Genomic DNA, 21132 nt, shown 5'->3' with positions numbered 1-21132 from the left:
TGCTCAATGTCAGGGCATGAGCGGATGTACTCAAGAGCACAAGATATGGCCGCCAGCTCTGCAGTGAAAACACTGCAGCCAACTGGCAAGGAGTGCTGCTGAATACGTCCTCCATGAACATATTTGAAGCCTACATGATCATCAGCCATTGAGCCGTCGGTGTAAACCACTTCAGAGCCCCAGAACATGTCAAGAATCAAGAGGAAGTGACAGCGGAGTGCGTTGAAGTTAACGAAGTCCTTAGGGCCATGCAAACGGTCCAGACAAAGCTGCAGCCGAGATGTACACCATGGAGGTGTACGTGAATGGACCCCAAGTAGAGGTGGTAAAAGGAAGGAATCCAGTTCGGAGAGAAGGGGCCACACGCGAACCGCAATCGTTAGCCCCGATCTGGGCTGCCGATGCGGGAGATGGACTGCCGCGGGGAGGAAAAGGAGACGGTAATTAGGATGCTCAGGGAACTATGAATGTGTGCTGCATAACTGGCGAGCATTGCGCACGTCTGATCTGCAGTGGAGGGACACCAGCCTCCACCAGTACGCTGGTCATCGGACTCGTCCTAAAAGCTCCTGTCACTAACTGAACCCCACAGTGTAAATGCAATGCTGAAGGCGCTGCCGAACCATAAACCACACTCTCCCATAGTCAATTCGGGATTGGACAAGGGCTCTGTAGAACTGTAGCAGCATACTGCGATCTGCATCCCAATTGGTGTTGCTCAGGCAACTGAGGGCATTGAAGTGCTGCCAGCACTTCTGCTTAACCTGATGAAGATGAGGGAGCCAAGTCAATCGAGCATCAAAACCCAGTCCTAGGAATTGATATGTCTCCACTACAGTGAGTGGATCGTCATTAAGGTAAAGTGCGGGTTCCAGGTGAACGGCACGACACTGACAGAAGTGTACGACACACGACTTTGCGGATGAAAACTGGAAGCTGTGGGCTAGAGCCCATGACTGTGCCTTGTGGATGGCTCCCTGGAGGCACAGCTCAGCAACAACAGTACTGGAGCAGCAGTACGAAAAGTCGTCTGCATACAGAGAAGGTTGAGACGGAGGGCCCGACAGCTGCTGCTAGACCGTTAATGGCCACTGAAAAAAGAGAGGCACTCAACACAGAGCCCTACAGGACTCCATTCTCCTGGATATGGATGGAACTATGGGAGTCACCAACTTGGACACGGAAAGCACAGAGCAACAGGAAGTTTCGATAAAAATTGGGAGTGGTCCCCGGAGACACCACTCATACTATGTGGCAAGGATACGATGTGATGTCGCCAAGTTGTGTGGTATGCTTTAGGTAAGTAAAAAAAGGACGGCAATCACGTGTTGCCGTCTGGAAAAGGCTGTTCGGACAGCAGACTCAATGGACACAAGATTATCAGTGGTAGAGCTACTCTGGCGGAAGCTACCCTGACATGGATCCAGCAAGCCACGTGACTCCAGGACCCAACCCAACCACCGACATACCATACGTTCCAGCAGCTTGCAAAGAACGTTGGTGAGGCCGATAGGCTGACAGCTATCAACATCAAGCGGGTTTTTACCGGGTTCGAGCACCTGAATGATGGTGCTCTCCTGCCACTGCAATGGAAAGACACCATCACACCAGATACGGTTGAAGATGACGAGAAGTTGTCGCTTGAAATGAGATGAGAGATGTTTAATCATGTGGCTGTGGATGAGATCAGGCCCAGGAGCTGTGTCGGGGCAATGTGCAAGGGCTCTAAGGAGAAAACTCTGTAAATGGGTCATTATAGAATTCACTGCAGCGTGTAGTGAATGAGAGGACGTTTGAGTGTGCGAAAGGCTAGGGGGTAATTCTCCAACGCAGAGAACTGGGCAAAGTGCTCGACAATCACGTTTGTGAAGGTACATAACTCACTATTTATGGTAACACCGGGGACAGCTGTTGAGGCCTGGTACCCGAAAAGACATCTGATCTTTGCCCAGACTTGGGAAGGTGACGTGTGGCACCCAAAGGTGGAGATGTATCTCTCCCAACACTCCTTCTCCCATTGTTTGGTAAGGTAGCGAACACGGGCATGGAGCCGTTTAAAGGCTATGAGGTGCTACAGGGAAGCGTGTCGCTTATGCCACTGCAGTGTTCTCCGACACTGCTCAATTGCTTCAGCGACTTCCGGTGATCACCAAGGGACTGCCTTACACCTCGGGCACCCTAAAGAGCAAGGGATAGTGTTTTCTGCCACAGAAACAATTGTGCTAGTCACCTGCTGAACCATCACATCGATGTTACCGTGTGGGGGAGATTCAGCGGTGACAGCAGAGGTGAAAGTTCCCCAGTCCGCCTTGTTCAAAGCCCATCTGGGCAGGCATCTGTGTGCCTGACGCTGGGGAAGTGATAGGTAGATGGGGAAGTGGTCACTACCACACAGGTCGTCATGAGCACTTCAGTGGATAGATGGGAGAAGTCCTGGGCTGCAAATTGATAAATCAATGGCCGAGTAAGTACCATGAGCCACACTGAAACGTATGGCAGCCCCAGTATTTAAGAGGCAGAGGTCGAATTGCGACAGTAAAGTTTCGACATCTCTGCCCCTGCCAGCAAGTAGAGTGCAACCTCACAAGGAGTTATGGGCATTAAAATCTCCCAAAAGTAGGAAAGGTTTAGGGAGTTGATCAATCAGTGCAGCTAACACATTCAGGGCTATTGCACCATCTGGAGGAAGACATACATTGCAAACAGTTATTTCCTGCGGCGTCCTTATTCTGACAGCCACAGCTTCAAGAAGAGTTTGAAGGGGTGCATGTTCACTACAGACCGAGTTTAGGACAAAGGCAAACTCCAACTGACACTCTATTATAGTCGCTATGGTTGCTGTAATATCCCTTATAGCTGCGGAGGTAAGGGGTCCGCATTGCTGGGAACCAAGTTTCCTGGAGAACAATGCAGATAGTAGAGGTAAAGTTTAACAGTTGCCTTAGCTCAGCCAGGCAGCAGAAAAAACCGCCGCAATTCCACTGGAGGATGACATCATGAGACTGAGAAGGCATGGAACATTCAATGAGGCAGTTTACACCTCAGAGACACCTGCTGCCACCGATTTATTGCCTGAGCAGTCTATATCCATTGCGTCTGAGGGTCTGGCGAGATCTAGGTCCTCAGTGGACGCCAAAATCTCCACCCCATCCTCAGCCACAGAGCTTGTAGGTAGCAGTGGTGTGGATGCCACCGCAATTTCCTTGTTCTTAGGGGTCTTCTTATTCGATTCCTTGCGCTGTTCCTTTGGTTTCTCTAGCTGGGAGGGCTTCTTTGATTCAGTCTCCAGGACTGAGGAGGACTGTGAAGCCCTATGACCAGCTGCTTTTGGGCTCTTCAGCCACTGGCAGCTGTCGTCTTTCCCACTAGAAGAAACCTGGGAAGGGAGTGACCCAAGGGACCCCTTCCTAGCAAGAGAAGCCAAAGAAGACTGCTTCTCTGGCTTAGAAGTGGGGACGGATGTTCCCGATGGTTGGGGGGTGTTTCTGCTGAAGTAGGTGGTGCAGGAGCAACAGGGAGGGAAATGCGCCCATCATCAAGGGTGCAGGTGTAGTCTTCCAGCTCTGAGAGGTGACCTGGGTTGGAGGAGCTGATGGTGCCAGAAGTTTTGTAGCGGTGGCATAAAACAATGTCATGCGCACAGGAGGCAGGCGTTCAAATTTCCTCTTAGCCTCAGTGTAGGTCAGTCTGTCCACGGCCTTGTACTCCATGATTTTCCTTTCTTTCTGGAGAATCCTGCAGTCATCATTTAAAGCACCACATTGGGTGAGGGATGCAGGGCTTCACATAACACTGGTAGACCATCACCTTGACCTTCTCGGGCAATGTATCACCCTCAAAGGCCAATATGAAGGCACCGATGGCAACCTGATTATCCCTCGGACCCTGGAGGACTTGCCGGACGAAAAGTACACCTTGCCACTCTAAATTAGCGCGCAGCGCATTATCGGACTGCAAAAGAAGGTCTCGGTGAAATATGATACCCTGTATCATATTTAAGCTCTTACGGGGTGTGATGGTTACAGAAACATACCCCAGCTTGTCACAAGTGAGTAACTCCCGTGACTGGGCAGAGGATGCTGTTTTGATCAAGACTGAGCCAGATCTCAGTTTGGACAGGCCCTCCACCTCCTCGAACTTGTCCTCTAAATTCTAAAAAAAAAAACCAAGGCTTCTTCGTCACGAAAGATTCCCCATCAGCTCTCGATCATACAAGGTACCAGGGCAAATAAGACCTGCTGCCATCCTTAGCCTGATGTTCCTCCCATGGTGTGGCAAGGGAGGGGGAACGATTTGGGGTCGTACTTCTGTGTGTTGATTTGAACTCGTGATTGCTAAGAGACTGCTGGTGTTTCACCCCCAGCAAGAGATGATGGACTACACTTCACCGCGTGACATCCACCCTGATGCCACCCACTCCGACCAGGGGACCTCCCCACGGGCGCCACCCAGCTGCAGCAAAGGCCAGCTGGTAGGATGGCCATTGATGGGAGCCCCGATGCCCCAGGGGGATGGGCATCTACCCCTTGGCATACGTGGGGAGTTAATGGTGCAGGCATCAGCAGAGCAGTCCCTGTGTGGTCAGGGGGCTACAACCAACAGGGTACATGGCGGCCCCATCACAACGGACTGGCTACCGTGCTGGATATCAGGTGCAAGGAAGTCCATGGTCATCGTCGACAAAGAAATTAACACTGCACAGTGCCTGGTGGAAAATGCAGCCAGGAAGTTGCCCTCGCCCAAGAGAGATGGAGAATGGGCAGGACTGCAATGCGACGACAAGCAAGTGGGCTGAAGATCTCAATGCACGATGGACGTGATGCACCCTGTAAGGCGCCCTTGCCCAATTGGCTTGCTCTTAGTGAAAATTTTTAAGAATGGAGGTCAAACCCTACAGGGGACCGTCACATAAAGGCCGAAACGTGTGAAACTCCTTTTAGTCACCTCGTACGACAGGCAGGAATACCGCAGGCCTATTGTAACCCCCAGACCCGAAGGGGGGGGGGGGGGGGGGACACGTAGGACACTGAGGGACTGCATACAGCGGGTGGGTAGATAAGACATGTGAGAGGACCAAGAAAGTTTCTGTCCGTCGAAGCTCGGCAAGGAGGAGTAAAGCCACCAGTTGGCCTTACAAATCTGCCATTTGGGCATGCACGTAGGTTGGGTAGGAGTCAGCAAATGGATAGCACACGGGAAATGATCGTTCGAGTACACATAAGAGAAAACGGATCACTCGAGACAATGGGCAAGCTGGGCACTGCAGAAGGATAAGTCCAAATGGGAATAGGTGTATAGGCGTGTGTGTGTGTGGGGGGGGGGGGGAGGGGGGGTAGTCTGAAAGGAACATGGGTGCTCCCATGTTGTTAAGGCAGATGGCGTTAAGGTGATTGAGAAGGTCAGCCAAGAGGGCCCATCTAAGACAGGTTCTGGGAGAACACAATAAGGAATGGTGTGCATTAAAGTCACCAAGATGCAGAAAGGGGTCAGGGAGCTGCCCAATAATCTGGAGGAAGTCCGCCCTGATGACATCGAACGACGGAGGGATCGGAAAGGTCAAGTGAGGAAGGAAAATTCGGACTCCAACAGCTTGAAACCGGGCAGTCAGAGAGATGGGTTGACTATGAATGTCATCCCAGATGAGCAGCATAACTCCCCCATGAGATGGAATGCTATCCTTGGGAGGAAGGAGATGAGAGGGTGGGGGGTGTGGAGGGGTGGGGATTAAATGCGTACGGGGAAGAAACGCGAGAGGTCAAAACGGTTGTGAGAACACAATTTTGTTTCCTAGAGGCAGAGAACAAGCAGATGCTGCGTTTGTGAGAGCAGCCGTAAGTCCTCTGTTGGGTTGAAGCCACCCGTGTTCCTCTGGAGGAGAGTCATGGCAAGCAATGGGGAGGAGGGAAAAACTGACGGGGTGTCACCTTGGCGGCTGCCGAGTGCTGCTTTTGAAGATTCACTGCTAAAGGGCACAGAGGCTGAAGAATCCTGCTCCATAAGATCTACAAAGGCATCGGCATTCTCCTTCTGTCAGTCTGCGAAGTGGTGTGCACCAGAGAGACAGAGGTCTGTCGGGGCCAGGGTGTCACGGTCTAAGAGGATCTCCGAGCTGCCAAAGGGGAAGACCATTTGACTTTTTGGAGCCTTACCAAGACTCATGTTTGTTGGCTGGAGGGACATAGGAAGCCATTGCAGGAGTATTTCTTCTGTCTTTTCCACCTGTCGGTTGTGTAGCAGGTGGCGTCACCCCATGAGGTGAAAGTTTGGTGGCTGTTGCACAGCTGGAGGAGGAGACGGGAATGCTACCGTGACACTGGATGATTTTGCCACCGTGGTGCGTGGCCATGTCCTTCATGGAGCGAGATGAAGGAAGTGCCAAATGGTAGAACACTGGGTTGCAACCAGCCAACAGCTTGCGAGCGATTGGGTAAGGCACTTTTTCCTTCAGCCGGGCCGCCTGGAAAGCCTACTTACCAAGATACATGGAACAATCTTGAGACACCAGCATGGTCAGCATTGCAGTTGATACTGCGGAGAGGAGGTGGCGAACAATCTCCCTCTTGAGCGTCCCTACCACAGGTTACACATTTGGCCGAGTGTCAACAGGACATTCCAGTGTCGTTGAAAAGAAGAAACTGGTAGCAGCGAATCAAGTTTGGAATGTACAGTCTGACTGTGATAACTTCATAACCTGCTCTGATCTTTGATGGAGACATCAAAAATGAGAAAAAGAATGCTTGTGGCACTAAGGCTGCATCTACCTTTTTCACCACCTGATGGACTGCAATGACAGCTGATCAGAGAGGTATGTTTGGATTTCTGCCTCAGTCAGACCATCGAGCAGCATAGTGTAAATAACACCATATGAAGAATTCAGCATTCTGAGCCACGACATGAACAGAATAGCTGTGGAGGAGCAAAGCTGCAAGCAGCTGTGCTTGGGAATCAAAAGTACTGTCCAAAAGAAAAGTGCCATTGTGTAAACTAGAGCAGGATTTCACAGGGCCAGCAACTGCATCAACACCTTTCGGGATAACAAACAGATTTACTGTAGCAAACGTCTGACCATCTTCAGTACGTGAAACCACAAGGAACCATGGTGCAGCTAAGAGTGTTTTTGACCCGTGAGCTTCATTTTGTTTACATTTGGTAGACAAACAGTTTCTCTTTCCAATATTTTGAAAACAATTCTTTAATGACATCCACAAAAAATGATTTTCCCAGCCTTGTCTCGCTTAACATAAAAGAGTGGATGGATGAGTCTTGACTGTCATTGTTGATTTGAAGTAGTTTTAAGTAGTCGTAAAGCACCAAGTAATCTCTTAGAGATGCTGACAATACTGGAAGTGACAGTCAGACTGGGTAGTCAAATAGCTTCCTAGACATGTTCTTTAACCCTACCACATTCAGCAATAAGTTGTATGATTGAGGCTACCCTACATGGTGGTGCCCTGTTCATAATGGTTTGAACATTTCGGTTTGTGCTCAAAGCCTGTCAAGGTTAAAGTATGCTGTTTGTACTCCAAGTAACTATTCTAAATGTCTGGGAGGATGTAATTAGTATATTCAAGATGGGATAGTTGCCTTAGGTTCTCTTTGCTAGACCATGGATCAGTCCGATTCAGAAGAACAAGAATTTCAAACATATCTTTCATAAATCTTCATTCATGAGACAATTCTTAGCAACAGATGACGTTTCATTCTCATACGTATTTTTCTTGGCTGTGAGATATTTGGGCCTTTCAAATTTAAATTATTCAAACACACACTGGCTTTCTCCAATAGGATATCAAATGCAGCTGCAATCTTAAGATTCAAAAGACCTGCATTTAAAATGATACCCTAGGTTTCACCCCGGCTGCATTAAAACCTGGATTCAGTGTAGAGATCTGGCCGATTTTTTGCATAGTCCGAACACTTCAATAATGAGTGTCGAATAAAAAATCAGTTTCATATTTTTGAGCCACTTTATATAGTCTCAAATGACTGATTGTCTCAACTCTGAGCTCTACGTATTCAAAACTTGAGTCACAATCCAATCAGTCTTTCCACAAAATTCAAAGATTTTGTCCTAAAAACCCACAAAGTCAGCCACCCTGGTATCCGCTATTGAACTGTCAGATTTGGTTTATATCAATACCAGATCATAGCAAATGATCTGTATACACTTCCTTTTTGAAGCTTCCAGAATCATATGAGAGATCTTTCAAGTTACCAAAACACCACAGGGTCGACAGAAGTGTCCAGTCCCACGCGTCGGCTTTGACCCGCAACGTAAGGGTGTTGTCGTGTGTGACGTCATGACGGCACGGAGTTTGGTTTGTGAGTGTGGCGTGTTTGTAGATGTCGTCGTGTTGTGGTTTGTTGTGCTCTCTGGTGGTATGTTCAGGGTTTTCGTTTGTGTGGTGTAATGGGTTCAGTTTGCTTCTGCTCATTATCCAGAATTGTTCGAGTGTCAGCTGTGTTTGTAGTAGAATTCGTTTCAGTGAGTTAATGATTTTGTGTGATGGTTAATTTAGTGTTGTTCGCTGTACATTGTGTGGTAATTTTAGTAAAATTAATCAGTAGTTGTTTTTGTTCAGGAATGGATATGACATAAAATTAACAGTGCGCAGGTCAAGGGAAGTGTTCGATCCCAATGTGTGGCTGTGTATGTTGATATTGGTATCGGGAGATGTTTCTGAGCTATATAGGCCAAGGGGAATGTTTGATCCTAATTTATGGGATCGGGAGTTGCTGTTGAGCTATATAGGTCATGGGAAGTGTCCGATTACAGATGATATCGTGTTTAGTGGTATGTGGGGAGTTCTGTGATGTCTTTTTTTTCGTCGTTTTGTGTGGTTTTGTATGGGGGTGGATGTCTAAATTTGTTTATATTTATATCTAAAAACAAAGATGATGTGACTTACCAAACGAAAGTGCTGGCACATCGATAGACACACAAACACAAACATACACACAAATTTCTAACTTTCGCAACCAACGGTTGCCTCGTCAGGAGGCAACCGTTGCCTGACGAGGCAACCGTTGGTTGCGAAAGCTAGAATTTTGTGTGTATGTTTGTGTGTCTATCGACGTGCCAGCACTTTCGTTTGGTAAGTCATATCATCTTTGTTTTTAGATATATTTTTCCCACGTGGAATGTTTCCCTCTATTATATTCATATCATTTGTTTATATTTAGTTTGCCCCCACCCAAAAACACCCCATTTCTCGCACTTGTGTCATTAGGCTTTTTGTGGAAAGTGTAGGTGTGTGTTTGTCGATGTATTTTCGTCCTCATAATGTGTACGTACTGACTTTATATGCGCCATATTGGAATCGTGGTTTATGGTCGTTTCTGCCATATTTGTGACGTCATGGGTCAAAGCAGACGGGCGGGATTTCCACACCACATTTGGGATTTCCACACCACATTTATTTACTGTTGTTTATCTTTATTCATCCTGGGATTATCTAACAACAAAAAATAACATGCATTATGAAGATAGTACAGTTGGCCACCCATGAGCATAAGGAACCATCTTGGCATTGACCTCATGATCTAGCAAAACTGTGGAAAACCCAAATCAGAATGGCCAGACAGAGGAGCATCAGTATCTTAACAGCTGCACTACTTCATTCAGTACGTCCCGCCTGTACAATGTTCCTTAAATAACTATTTGTTCCAGAAAACTTTTTACATTAAACAGTTTCATTCTTCATTACCACACATACTACAGACACCTGCTAAAGACTTCTGCGCAGTGAAGATGCTGCTGTGCCCCTTCCATGAACTCCATACTCCATTCCCACCATAGCACATCACAGCTTCTCGAAATCTTATGTAGTGCAAGATGGATACGATTACTGCTGTCAATGCAATAGTCCTTCGCCTGGTCTTTAAGTACATATTAAGGATAAACCGACACTACAGGTACCACTTGTCAGTTTTGAGCCCTGATAAGCTGAGCCCAAATATACAACACAAACATGATTTCATGATGGCAACCCGAAACCTTAAAAAATATCAAGGTGCAAAAATAAAACCAACAATAAAAAATTGTACAAATTCTTTATAATAAAATACTGAAGCTAACAGGACTACTGCACGAAAATGAAGATACTGGTCGGGAACAAACTAAAATCAAACAAACAATATGAATAGGAAGACAGGCAAATTGAAACAACAGAAATCCCAAAAAATTGACACACAAATCCCAAAAGAAATTCCACAATGCATCTAGAGAAAAAAAAAAATCGTGCAAACTAACAGGGTACCAGCAACCACAAACGTGCTATATGACTCAACTCTAGAGACCAATATCTATTTTAAAAAAAGAGAGTCTAAAACTCCTACAAATTATCAACAAGCAAATACTAACTAAAGGCAGTATCAACTTCAAATGATGAGCTGTCCACAGTAGAACAGAGAAACTTGCTCACATAATGAGCATCAATAACATAAACCCACAAATGAAAATAAATTAACCTCCACCATACCTATACACAATCCAATGCAATCACCAACAACACAAGCACAACGTTCATAAAAATTTACACCCCCACCAATTTCAATATACAAGGACCGCACAATTATGTACACAAGCACACAACATACATATTAATATAAAATACCTCACAAAAATATACTTGCCAACCAACCAGCTGACAAATTTAGCAATACAAAAAAATGTGTCAACACAATCCCGAAAATCGAGACTAGATTTCCCAAGCCATGAACACTTCCAGACAGAACCCTGGACCGAGATTCAGCAACTTTGGTCAATTTCAAAGTTTCTCCACAAACATAATTTGTCACTCACTTGATAAATAAAACAAAACTCTATTTTAGCTACTAAGTTTTTTCTGTTTGTGCCCGAAACCCGTGTGTTATACACTACGTGACCAAGATCCGTTTACAACCAATGCGAACGTCATTCAGTAACAAAAGTACACTAAAACCAAAATTTGACACCCTAGAAACACATCATATAACAAAATATGTCCTCACTAAGTACTGTTGTTGTCTCTCATTGCCTCAATACTGTGTTTATATAGCAAAATTGCACATAACTTTTTTTTTCTAGACTTATACATATACTAGCACATTACGGATACTTGCCCCTATGCACTCTTGTTTCACAACCAACAACGTAAACAGTTTTCATATCACACAACAACTACGTACCTCCGTATAAAATTCATTAAAAGCTACTTCTTTGTGGATTCCCAACCCGTCGCCGCCAGGAGCAGCGTTTAACCTCGGCCCACTAGAAGCCATTTCACTTAATTTCTAGTAGAATATTTCCATCACATACGAAACATAAATGGAGGGACACCATTCCACAGTTGAAAGTTGCCAGAGATATTAATATCAAACTTCGGGGTCTGTAGCAGAGATTACTAAAGGAAAACAAAGGTCGTCGCTAATTTAAGAAAGATATAAGTATCAAACATCCGCGTCTGTAAGAGAGATTACTAAAGCAAAACAAAGTTTGTCGCCAATTTAAGAATTATTATATTATTTTCACTTAAGCGAACGAGTCCATTTATAAATGACCAAAGTACTTTGACACATCGATTGGCTTTCCTCTATGCCCATATTTTTGTCATTCTGTTTTTATGACACCACTCACAGTCACATCACGTCACGTCACGTCAGGTCAGGTCACGTCAGATCAGGACATTCTGCAATGCATTTCAAATGCCGGCATCCACACTGGCCGTCACGCCACGGCACCTTCATGTTTCTCGGGAAGAAAGTTTTGAAAGCTGACGTCATCCATCCGTTGTTGATCACGTGATTTGCAAGCTCATTTGCGCCCGATACTCGATCGTGCACTGATCTACATATATCGTTTCTTGTGGTTTTCTTGGTCGATATTAGTTGTCTTTTGTTCATTATTTGTTATAAATTGTTTCGTTTCATTGTTTCTATTGTTGGAATACATAATATCATCATCATCATCATCATTTAAGACTGATTATGCCTTTCAGCGTTCAGTCTGGAACATAGCTCCCTTATAAAATTCCTCCATGATCCCCTAATCAGTGCCTCTTCTGATGTGAAACCTATTACTTCAAAATCATTCTTAACCGAATCCAGGTACCTTCTCCTTGGTCTGCCCCGACTCCTCCTACCCTCTACTGCTGAACCCATGAGTCTCTTGGGTAACCTTGCTTCTCCCATGCGTGTAACATGACCCCACCATCTAAGCCTGTTCGCCCTGATTGCTACATCTATAGAGTTCATTCCCAGTTTTAACTGCTGCCTGACTATCCATGTAAAGACCTTTAATTGCTTGCAAAAGTTTGCCTCCTATTCCATAATCTTGTAGAACAGACAATAACTTCCTCCTAGGAACCCGTTCATATGCCTTTTCTAGAACTATAAAGCATAGATACAATTCCCTGTTCCACTAATAACACTTCTCCATTATTTGCCGTAAGCTAAATATCTGGTCCTGACAACCTCTAAGAGGCCTAAACCCACACTGATTTTCATCCAATTGGTCCTCAACTAATACTCGCACTTTCCTTTCAACAATACCTGAGAAGATTTTACCAACAACGCTGATTAAAGAGATACCTCTGTAGTTGTTACAATCTTTTCTGTTTCCATGTTTAAAGATTGGTGTGATTACTGCTTTTGTCCAGTCTGATGGAACCTGTCCCGACTCCCAACCCATTTCAATTATCCTGTGAAGCCGTTTAAGACCTGACATCCACTGTATTTGATAAGTTCCGACTTAATTTCATCCACCCCAGCTGCTTTATTGCACTGCAATCTATTGACCATTTTCTCAACTTCCCCAAATGTGATCCTATTTCCATCATCATTCCTATCCCATTCTACCTCAAAATCTGAAACATTACCTACCGTATTTTCACCTACATTGACCAACTCTTCAAAATATTCCCTCCATCTGCCCAAGGCATCCACAGGATTCACCAGCAGTTTTCCTGACCTGTCCAAAATACTTGTCATTTCCTTCTTACCTCCCTTTTGAAGACTACTAATTACACTCCAGAATGGTTTTCCAGCAGCTTGACCCATAGTCTCCAACCTGGAAATACATAATAAATAGCGAAAAATTAATTGAAGCAGCGAGACAGCAGTCTGAATTATACGAAAATGAGCTATGAGCGTACTGAATTACTTGCCCTCTACTACACTTATAAAGTGGATTTTTATACATAGCGGTAAGGTATTTAATATTTTACAACGAAACAGATTGCAATATGGGCGCAACTTGAAGAGAAAAAAGTACTATGGATAGAAACAGATTGATTAGTAAGTAGAATTTATTTGTATGTTGTCAGGCATTTGACCTGCAAACACTACTCATTGTTTGTTTAAATGTGTCTTTGTGGTTTAACAGTCATCAGTGGTTAATATTTATGTGGTTTCACGAGCTAACCCAGTACAAATAAGGCACTTGAACTATTAAAAGTCGAACACTAGACACAAAGAAAACCTATAAATCTTGAAGGGGGTATTGAGGGACACAGGCCAAAAAAATTGCACTGGACTAGCAACGAAATATAACTTTAAGCAAACCAATTTTTCACAGGCTGTGATGGCAGCTCGTAACACTGTTTTCGTTTTAGTAATTGTGGTTACAGTTTGACATAACAAATGCAAAAAATTGATGCTTCAACTTTCTGAAATATAAAACTAATTATAAGAGGGTAGTTTGTGTTGTTGCCCCAAATGATGATTACACGAATATTTTTCCAGGATTTGTAAGTAGTGGGTTCTTGAGGTACGGCAATACGCGAACACGAGAAATAAGTTTAAACAGTTTTATTAACAAAGGCGGATAATATAACACGCACGTTATGTGCACCCATCATCACTTCGTCTGACATCCTAACACCGGCTAATTATGGTTGTATCGAAAGGCTCCATGGTGAGCTAAGAAAAGAGACATATTCGTGCCCCAGGCCGCGCTAGTTAATACTGCCCGCTGCGGACGGCGGCCAGTCGCGTACTCTCCATCGCAGTGCGGCTGGGCGCACGTCTACTGACCAAGCAAATTGTCATCATTTCAGACCAGTCGGCTGACGAGCCCGTGTTAACGCACTGTAATCTGCGCACAATCCGTAGACCCTCACATCACTCTCCCCAGAGAAAAAGAGCTACCATAGGTGGCTCAAAACGACCTCCTGTGCGTTATGAATCTATTTCGCCATTTGTGGCATTAGAAGGCATTGCAACATGTATTTCATTTGCAGACACAGTAACGTGCGGTACAGAGAAGCGTGCCTTCAGGATGACAAATTCATACATGACAAATGCTGTTACAAAAGACAAATTAATAAAAGCAATAAAAACACAAATATGGCAATAAAGTAAGCATTAACATTACTGGAGAAATCGAAGGACTTAATTCTATTTCCTGCTTCAATGAAATTTGACTCATTATTTGAAGAGATTACATTTTCATGGATGTCCTTAATCAAATTATTGTCTTCAGAAAACCTTGATAAGGAATGTATTCCACATGTTAATATGAAGGAATCATTGTAATAAACAGATAACATTCTAGTTAATGGCAAATGTCCAGTTGCATGAAATGTAGTTGGCAACACACTAGGCATATCAAATAGTTCACATGTTAAATCACAATGTGTAGCATTCAAGATTAATCCACTATTGTTCAATTTTAGTATAAAGGGTAGCTCAGGTGTATCATAGTTTTTCCATGTAAATGTGGCACCAAGAGTGGAGTTAAATGAGAAAATTATACCTTCAGAACATCGTTTAAGAAATGGATGATAAAGATGCGTTAAAATTCTAGGGCAATCATCTCTTTGGGGATGATTCATAACCAATTCTTTCTCACACCTGTACACTCTACTGTCGAAGAATACTGTCGATTCAGGGTAAATTAACTTATGACTATATTTACACATATGCAAATCATTTTCATTTAGGGACACAAAATATCTTCGATCCTTGCTTATCAGTAGGTAATCATTCAGTACATACTTTACATGAATACCTGCCTGCCTCCACTTCACAGGGTAAGTATAAATCTTACACATTTCAAAATTATGCTTTGATCTAGCAATGGGAATAGAAACAATAACAGTTAATTCATCTTCAATCATTAAGGAGTGTGTGGTGGTTAACTTACAGTAAGCATATAAATTGTAAGAATTAACACAGTAAATCATAGTATATGTTACATCTGCCTTTCTTTCAATTGATAGCAGGATCTGTAAAAATTGTTCTGGATGTAGTAGTACACTGCTCAAACAATCATTTGAACTACTTTTTAAAGCTGTCCTTAAGTTAAGGGCATCAATTCTAGCATTTGATAAACTATCAGTAATCCTTAACAAAAGAGTGTTCAAATCGAAGTGTGCACTCACAGCATTTAATCCTTGGTACAGTTCCTGGATATTTGTGTTCGTTTCATTATGAAGTATGTGGAAATGTGAGATAAATTGCTTTACAATCTGTTCAATGAAAACTGTGTGGTTAGTAATGGTTCTTTGCATGTTCTTTAATACATCATTAGAGAGGTTAATTGAATCTGTACAGGACTGTTGTTCAAGAGCTAATATTTTGCCTTTAACTTCCAGTAGATCTCGACTAGTTAAAGTACCAAATACAGTAAGAAGGATATTCCCTCCAAAATCAAATCAGGCTCGTTTATGCCTAATTAAAGTTTTATGTGGCAAAAGCTTTAAAAAACAGTTAATCTCTTGTTTATAATTAGCAAATGTAAACTTTACCTACATTTTGGCTGTGATCCAGTTATTATATTAAGATGTACCCATTTCCAAAATTGTTTCATTGCCCTTAACAGAACGAAATAGATCAATTTGTTTCTTTACAGAATTGAACTGTTGCTGGATTTCACTCAGATTGTACTTGAGGACAAGTTTTGTATTACTTGTTGAAACTACCATGTCTGATTGTGGTTCCAACAAAACACCTGCACTCTGTGGTACTATTACTACAGCATTAGTAGAATACACTATCATAGCAAGCATTAGAATAAAAGTGAACGTGGTTAATTAGTTCTAAATACTAAAGTTAACAATTAACATAAAATGAATGAGTTTCTTGGGATAACCTGTGGAATAAAGGTTTATTTTCAGTTGTGCACTCGTGCAATAGCTTCAATACTAAATTTTCACAACACATTCACATAAGCACATGGCTGAAATAAACATACGCATTGCACTCTCACACACTACACACGTTTATGCAGATTGTAGGGGTGTCTGGAACAGGATCGCTCGGAACGTGACTATGCCTCAGCCTCGAAGTCTGGACTGCGACCTCGCGATTCTCGCTTCCTGGGTTTGAGAACAGTAGGTCTACCTCTCGGTCGGTCCTCGTCGTCTTGCGAAACTACAGGAAATCTACCCAGAAATGGCTTTACACGGTTGGCATGAACGACAATTGATTGAAAGCGCAGTTGGAGTGGCGACAACACTTCCAAAATTGGATATGGTCCTTTCCAAAACTTCTGAAACTTTTTGATTTGATTCTTCTTTAACACCACGTTGCCCATACACAAGATCTCCAACTCGATACTGTGGCACTGCTGCTTGGCGGTTGTGTTGTCTTGCTTGCTGAAGAAAGGATTGATGATTCCACTGTTTCACTCCCCTCCATGCTTGCTTTAGATTGCGTGCTAGATCCCTTATATGTTCATTGCTGATTCCAGCAGTCGATCATGCAAAGTCCAAGGGTGAACGCATTCTTCTTCCGTAGACGATCTCATATGGACTTAGGCCACTTGAGCTGTGCAATTTGGCATTGTAACAACTTACCAAGTATGGTAAACAGACATCCCAATTGCCGTGTTCGCTGCTCACATAATGGCTATCCATTTTAATAATTGTTCTGTGGACTCGCTCGACTCTTCCATTTCCTTCAGGATGTGCTGGTGTAGTCCTTAATTGAGTTATTTGCATGAGCTTACAAGTCTGTTTAAGTAATTCACTCATAAAATTCGTTTCTTGATCACTAATTATACTTAATGGTGATCTGAACTTAAGAATCCATTCTTTTACAAAAGCTTTTCCTTGGTCATTAATTGTACCTAATGGTGACCCGAACTTAAGAATCCATTCTTTTACAAAAACTGTAGCTATAGTCTCAGCACTCTGATCAGGTATTGGTATCATGAGAAGGTATCTATACAAATGATCTAACACTGTCAATATGTATTTGTTCCCATCTTTAGTCTTAGGCAACGGTCCTACAACATCTAGTCCTACTCGTTCAAATGGTTCACTTGTTTCTGGCAGTTCTTGCAATGGTGCTCTACTTTTCCCTACATTGTTCCATCTGTTACAGGAATCACATTGTGAAACAAACTCAAAAACGTCAGCTTTGCGACTCGGCCACCAAAATATTTGAGCTATTTTAATGTTTGTTGCTTTTTTACCGTAATGTCCTGATAATAAGGAATCGTGATGCTCTGTCATGATTTGCTCTTTCATGCTTTCTGGAATAACTAGCCAGTTTCCTTTACTCATGATTTTGTACAATAATCCATCTATTTTGACAAAATGTTGATCATTTTTCCATAATTTGCATTGTGGATCTTCTTCTTGAGCTGCCTTTAACTCTTCTTCTCGACTTATTGTAACACAAACATAGACTCTTCGACTCATTGCATCAGCATTCACGTGTTGTTTACTCGGTCTTAATGCCCATCTTGTTAATCTGGAACTTGGATACTTCAAGCTCATTAACCATTTAAGCGCGGCATGATCTGTAATAACTGTAAATTCTCTTCCTGTTAAGAAACATCTGTCATGTGTTATACCAAAAACCAAAGCACAAAGCTCCTTCTCAGTAGTAGTATAATTACATTCTGCTTTGTTTAATTATCTGGAAGCAAATGAGATTGGATGTTCATGACCATCAACTTCTTGAAACAAGATTGCACGTATGGAAAAATTGGATGCATCGGTTGAAAGAATAAAAGGTTTACTGAAATCCGGATTGGCTAACACTGGGGCTGTGGTTAGAGCAGTTTTAAGCTCTTCCATTGCCTTTTTACATTCTGTTTACCAATTAAATGTGGCTCCTTTCTTCAGTAGCTGTGTCATTGGACATGCTATATTTGCATAATTGGCTATGAATCGTCTGTTGAAATTTGACAATTCCAAGAATGATTGTAGTTCTTTCAAGTTCTGTGGTACAGGAAAATTCTTTACATCTTCAATTAATTTTGGATCAGGTCGAACACCTTCACTGGTTATAACATGACCAAGGTAGTTAACTTTCCTTTGTGCAAAATGACATATATCTATTGATAAAGACAGGTTTGCTCAAAAACAGCTTGTAGTCTCTCAGTATGCTGCTTCATGTTTTCACCAAAAATTACTACATCATCAAGGTAAACAAGTGCTTCTGTTGGGGTGAGCCATCGTAAAACTGAATCCATCAGGTGTTGAAATGTAGCTGGAGCATTACGAAGTCCAAACAGCATATGAAGATACTTGTATACTCCTGTTGCTGTTACAAATGAAGTTTTTGCTTGATCATCTGGATGCACTGTTAACTGGTGATAACCACTTGTTAATTCACATACTGAAAAAATTCGACATCTTCCCAAGTAATCCAAAGCTTCCACTACATTTCGTAAGGGGTAAATGTCGGGTTTGGTCACAGTATTCAAAGATTGGTAGTCAACAGAAAAATGGAACTGTGGTTCTCCTGAAATTGATTTCTTCTTTACAATTACAACAGGCGAACATCATGGTGGGTCTGAAGGATCTCTTGGTTTTATAATTCCGGCTTCTAATTGTTCTTTAACCATGTCTTCTACCAACTCTCTTTGACTAAATGGTATTCAGCAAGGTTTCTGTGTGATTGGGGCAGCATTCCCTGTATGAATACGATGCTGAACTAAATGAGTGACAGGTAAATCTGCACGTTCTCGGAATAAATCTGCATACTCCAGCAGAACAAGCGCTAAAATCTTCTGTTCATCAACTGTCAAATGTTCTATCTTTTCCCAAATCTTGCTCTTCAGTTGATTATTAACTTCGTCTTCTCGTTGCAATTTTGCGGTACTGTTACAAAAATCTGTGTTTATAACTGCAGCATTTGTTACCTCATCTGGAATTTGTATTACGTCATTTTTACTTATGCTCGACACTTCAGCAACTTTCGTTCCTTGTGGCAAAACAACATCCTCATTGCTCATATTCGATATTGCAACCGGGACTTTTGCGACATTCTGTCTCACCATTGTAGCGACACCTACACTTCTAGCAATATAACAATGCATTGTATCCAATAAATCACTTTTCTCGAATCGCTCAATTAATAATAAAGTTCCTTCCTTGCATCGGGGTGACTTAACTTTAACATAGATTGTCTTTCCTGCTCCCTTGGGAATCTTCTGAGGCTGATCAGTTTGAACTAGAGATGGGCAAAACTGTTCTTTTCAGAGATCGGATCAGAACTGTTCACTCCCTGAAATGAATTAGCTCTTTTTCATGACTCACCACTCATTTACAATAGAAAATAAATGGAAGGCACATTGCCCTTTAAACTTGGTTTACTCCAGTACTATACCTGTATTTTGATCTTATTTGATCCTATTTTGAAGTAACACAGATAATGAGTAAGAATTTTGTATTGTTTATTGAAATTTCCACGATATGACAAAGTTTTTGATTATTGATTTATTTTGCACTATCGTGGTTTTTTGGGTGATCGGAAAATGTTGTAACTTGAGATTTACATTAACAATATATTTGGCTATAATGTATTAAAATTTCATTCACCTCATACAAATACATCGCAAGCCATATATTTTTAAAGTGAACGTTTCCTTCCGAAGACGCCTAAAATCGCAAAATCCGTACCAGAATAAGAAAAAAATATATAAATTTGACTGTAAAACGAAAGTGCTGCATATAGCCTTACGCAGAATAAAACAAGGAAAATATTGGTGTATCACATTTTGCGATACGTTTATCGGTTCGCTCGTAATTAAAGCGTAAATTCGAGTGTCCATAATAAAAATCCTATAGTAAGAGGAGTCGTCAGGAACCTAATCTGATCAGTTTAAACAAATAAAAATAAAATAAAAACAAATGATGTATACATAACATAATAATGTAATATACATAGCGGTATTACTACGAAGAACAATATCCAGTAGAGACGAACTCCGATGCAGAAGCACTGAGTCGAGCAGGTCGAGCCGCGAGCTGTATTACTGCGTGAGCTAAGACCGCAGAGACCAGAGTGACACCTGAGTTGCTTTGCTCAACGCTCTGCTAGAGTCGAGAACGGTGGGGTGAGCGTTGAGCGGGCGAGTTCCGAGGGTGGGGGGAGCGGTGAACTCACCCGCTCCGAGACAAATCGTCCGTTCCCTTGCGAGCAGGTTGTTGCAAGTAGTTCCTATGTTATCCGCTAGGTGGCTCTCTGTCCTGTTGCTCGCATCAACTGCCCAGAGGGCAGGACGTGTGACTGAAACGATCGCCGACAGAGTGCGATGCGAAGTTAAGCTGCGCCAGACACTGCACGCGGCAGATGACGCACAGTGACGGCACGGCATATGTGATACACAAAATTCAATGGGGCACTGCACAACGCAGGCAGCCAAGGTAGAAGCAGGGCAGAGGCCGGCGCTGGCTGTGTTGTGTGGCGTGCACTGTGCTGTGACCAGCAGAGGCGCTGCTGATATGCTCCGTCTCTTTCTCTCTCTCTCTCTCTCTCTGCTGTGGGAAACGTTTGGAGCTACCGTTCTTTTTTTCTGAATCACTGATTATTCACTCCTTTGAAAGATTCAACTCTATGAATTAGTTCAAGAGCGCATCCCCCATCTCTAGTTTAAACATCGACTCGGACGGTTTGAACTGATGCGTCGTTTGGGCGGTCCATTCCCACGACGTCATTATTGCTGCTTCTTTGAGTATGATCTAAAGAACGATTTCCTAGGTTGTAGTTACTATGGCCCAGTCTGATCTTTCTTTCTGCAATAAATATCTCTCCCTTGTTAGTGGACAAGAAATCAAATCCAAGTACACCGTCATAACGCGTTTCGTTATTTGAAACTACTTGCACCCTTGCTGTGTATTTATCTTTATTTTCACCTTCATCTTGGCCTTGGCCAAGAATTAATTCTACGTCAACTTCTCCATAGTTACGTAG

At 42.9% G+C, this 21132-nt stretch overlaps 1 protein-coding gene across 1 annotated transcript in view; it reads right to left on the bottom strand.

Moving 5' to 3' along the window:
- The window catches only part of LOC126092962 (dnaJ homolog subfamily C member 8), a 79948-nt gene extending 68596 nt beyond the window's left edge, over positions 1-11352 (bottom strand). The window contains exon 1 of the mRNA XM_049908688.1: positions 11170-11352. Coding sequence (XP_049764645.1) covers positions 11170-11262 — 93 coding nt within the window. The 5' untranslated portion in view covers positions 11263-11352. The remainder of the gene's footprint in view (positions 1-11169) is intronic.
- Between the last annotated feature and the right edge of the window lie 9780 nt (positions 11353-21132).

Source organism: Schistocerca cancellata, chromosome 1, assembly GCF_023864275.1.
Source record: "Schistocerca cancellata isolate TAMUIC-IGC-003103 chromosome 1, iqSchCanc2.1, whole genome shotgun sequence".
NCBI classification, from domain to species: domain Eukaryota; kingdom Metazoa; phylum Arthropoda; class Insecta; order Orthoptera; family Acrididae; genus Schistocerca; species Schistocerca cancellata.
The sequence above is the reverse complement of the archived record's forward strand: the minus strand, read 5'-3'. Positions and strand labels throughout refer to the sequence as shown.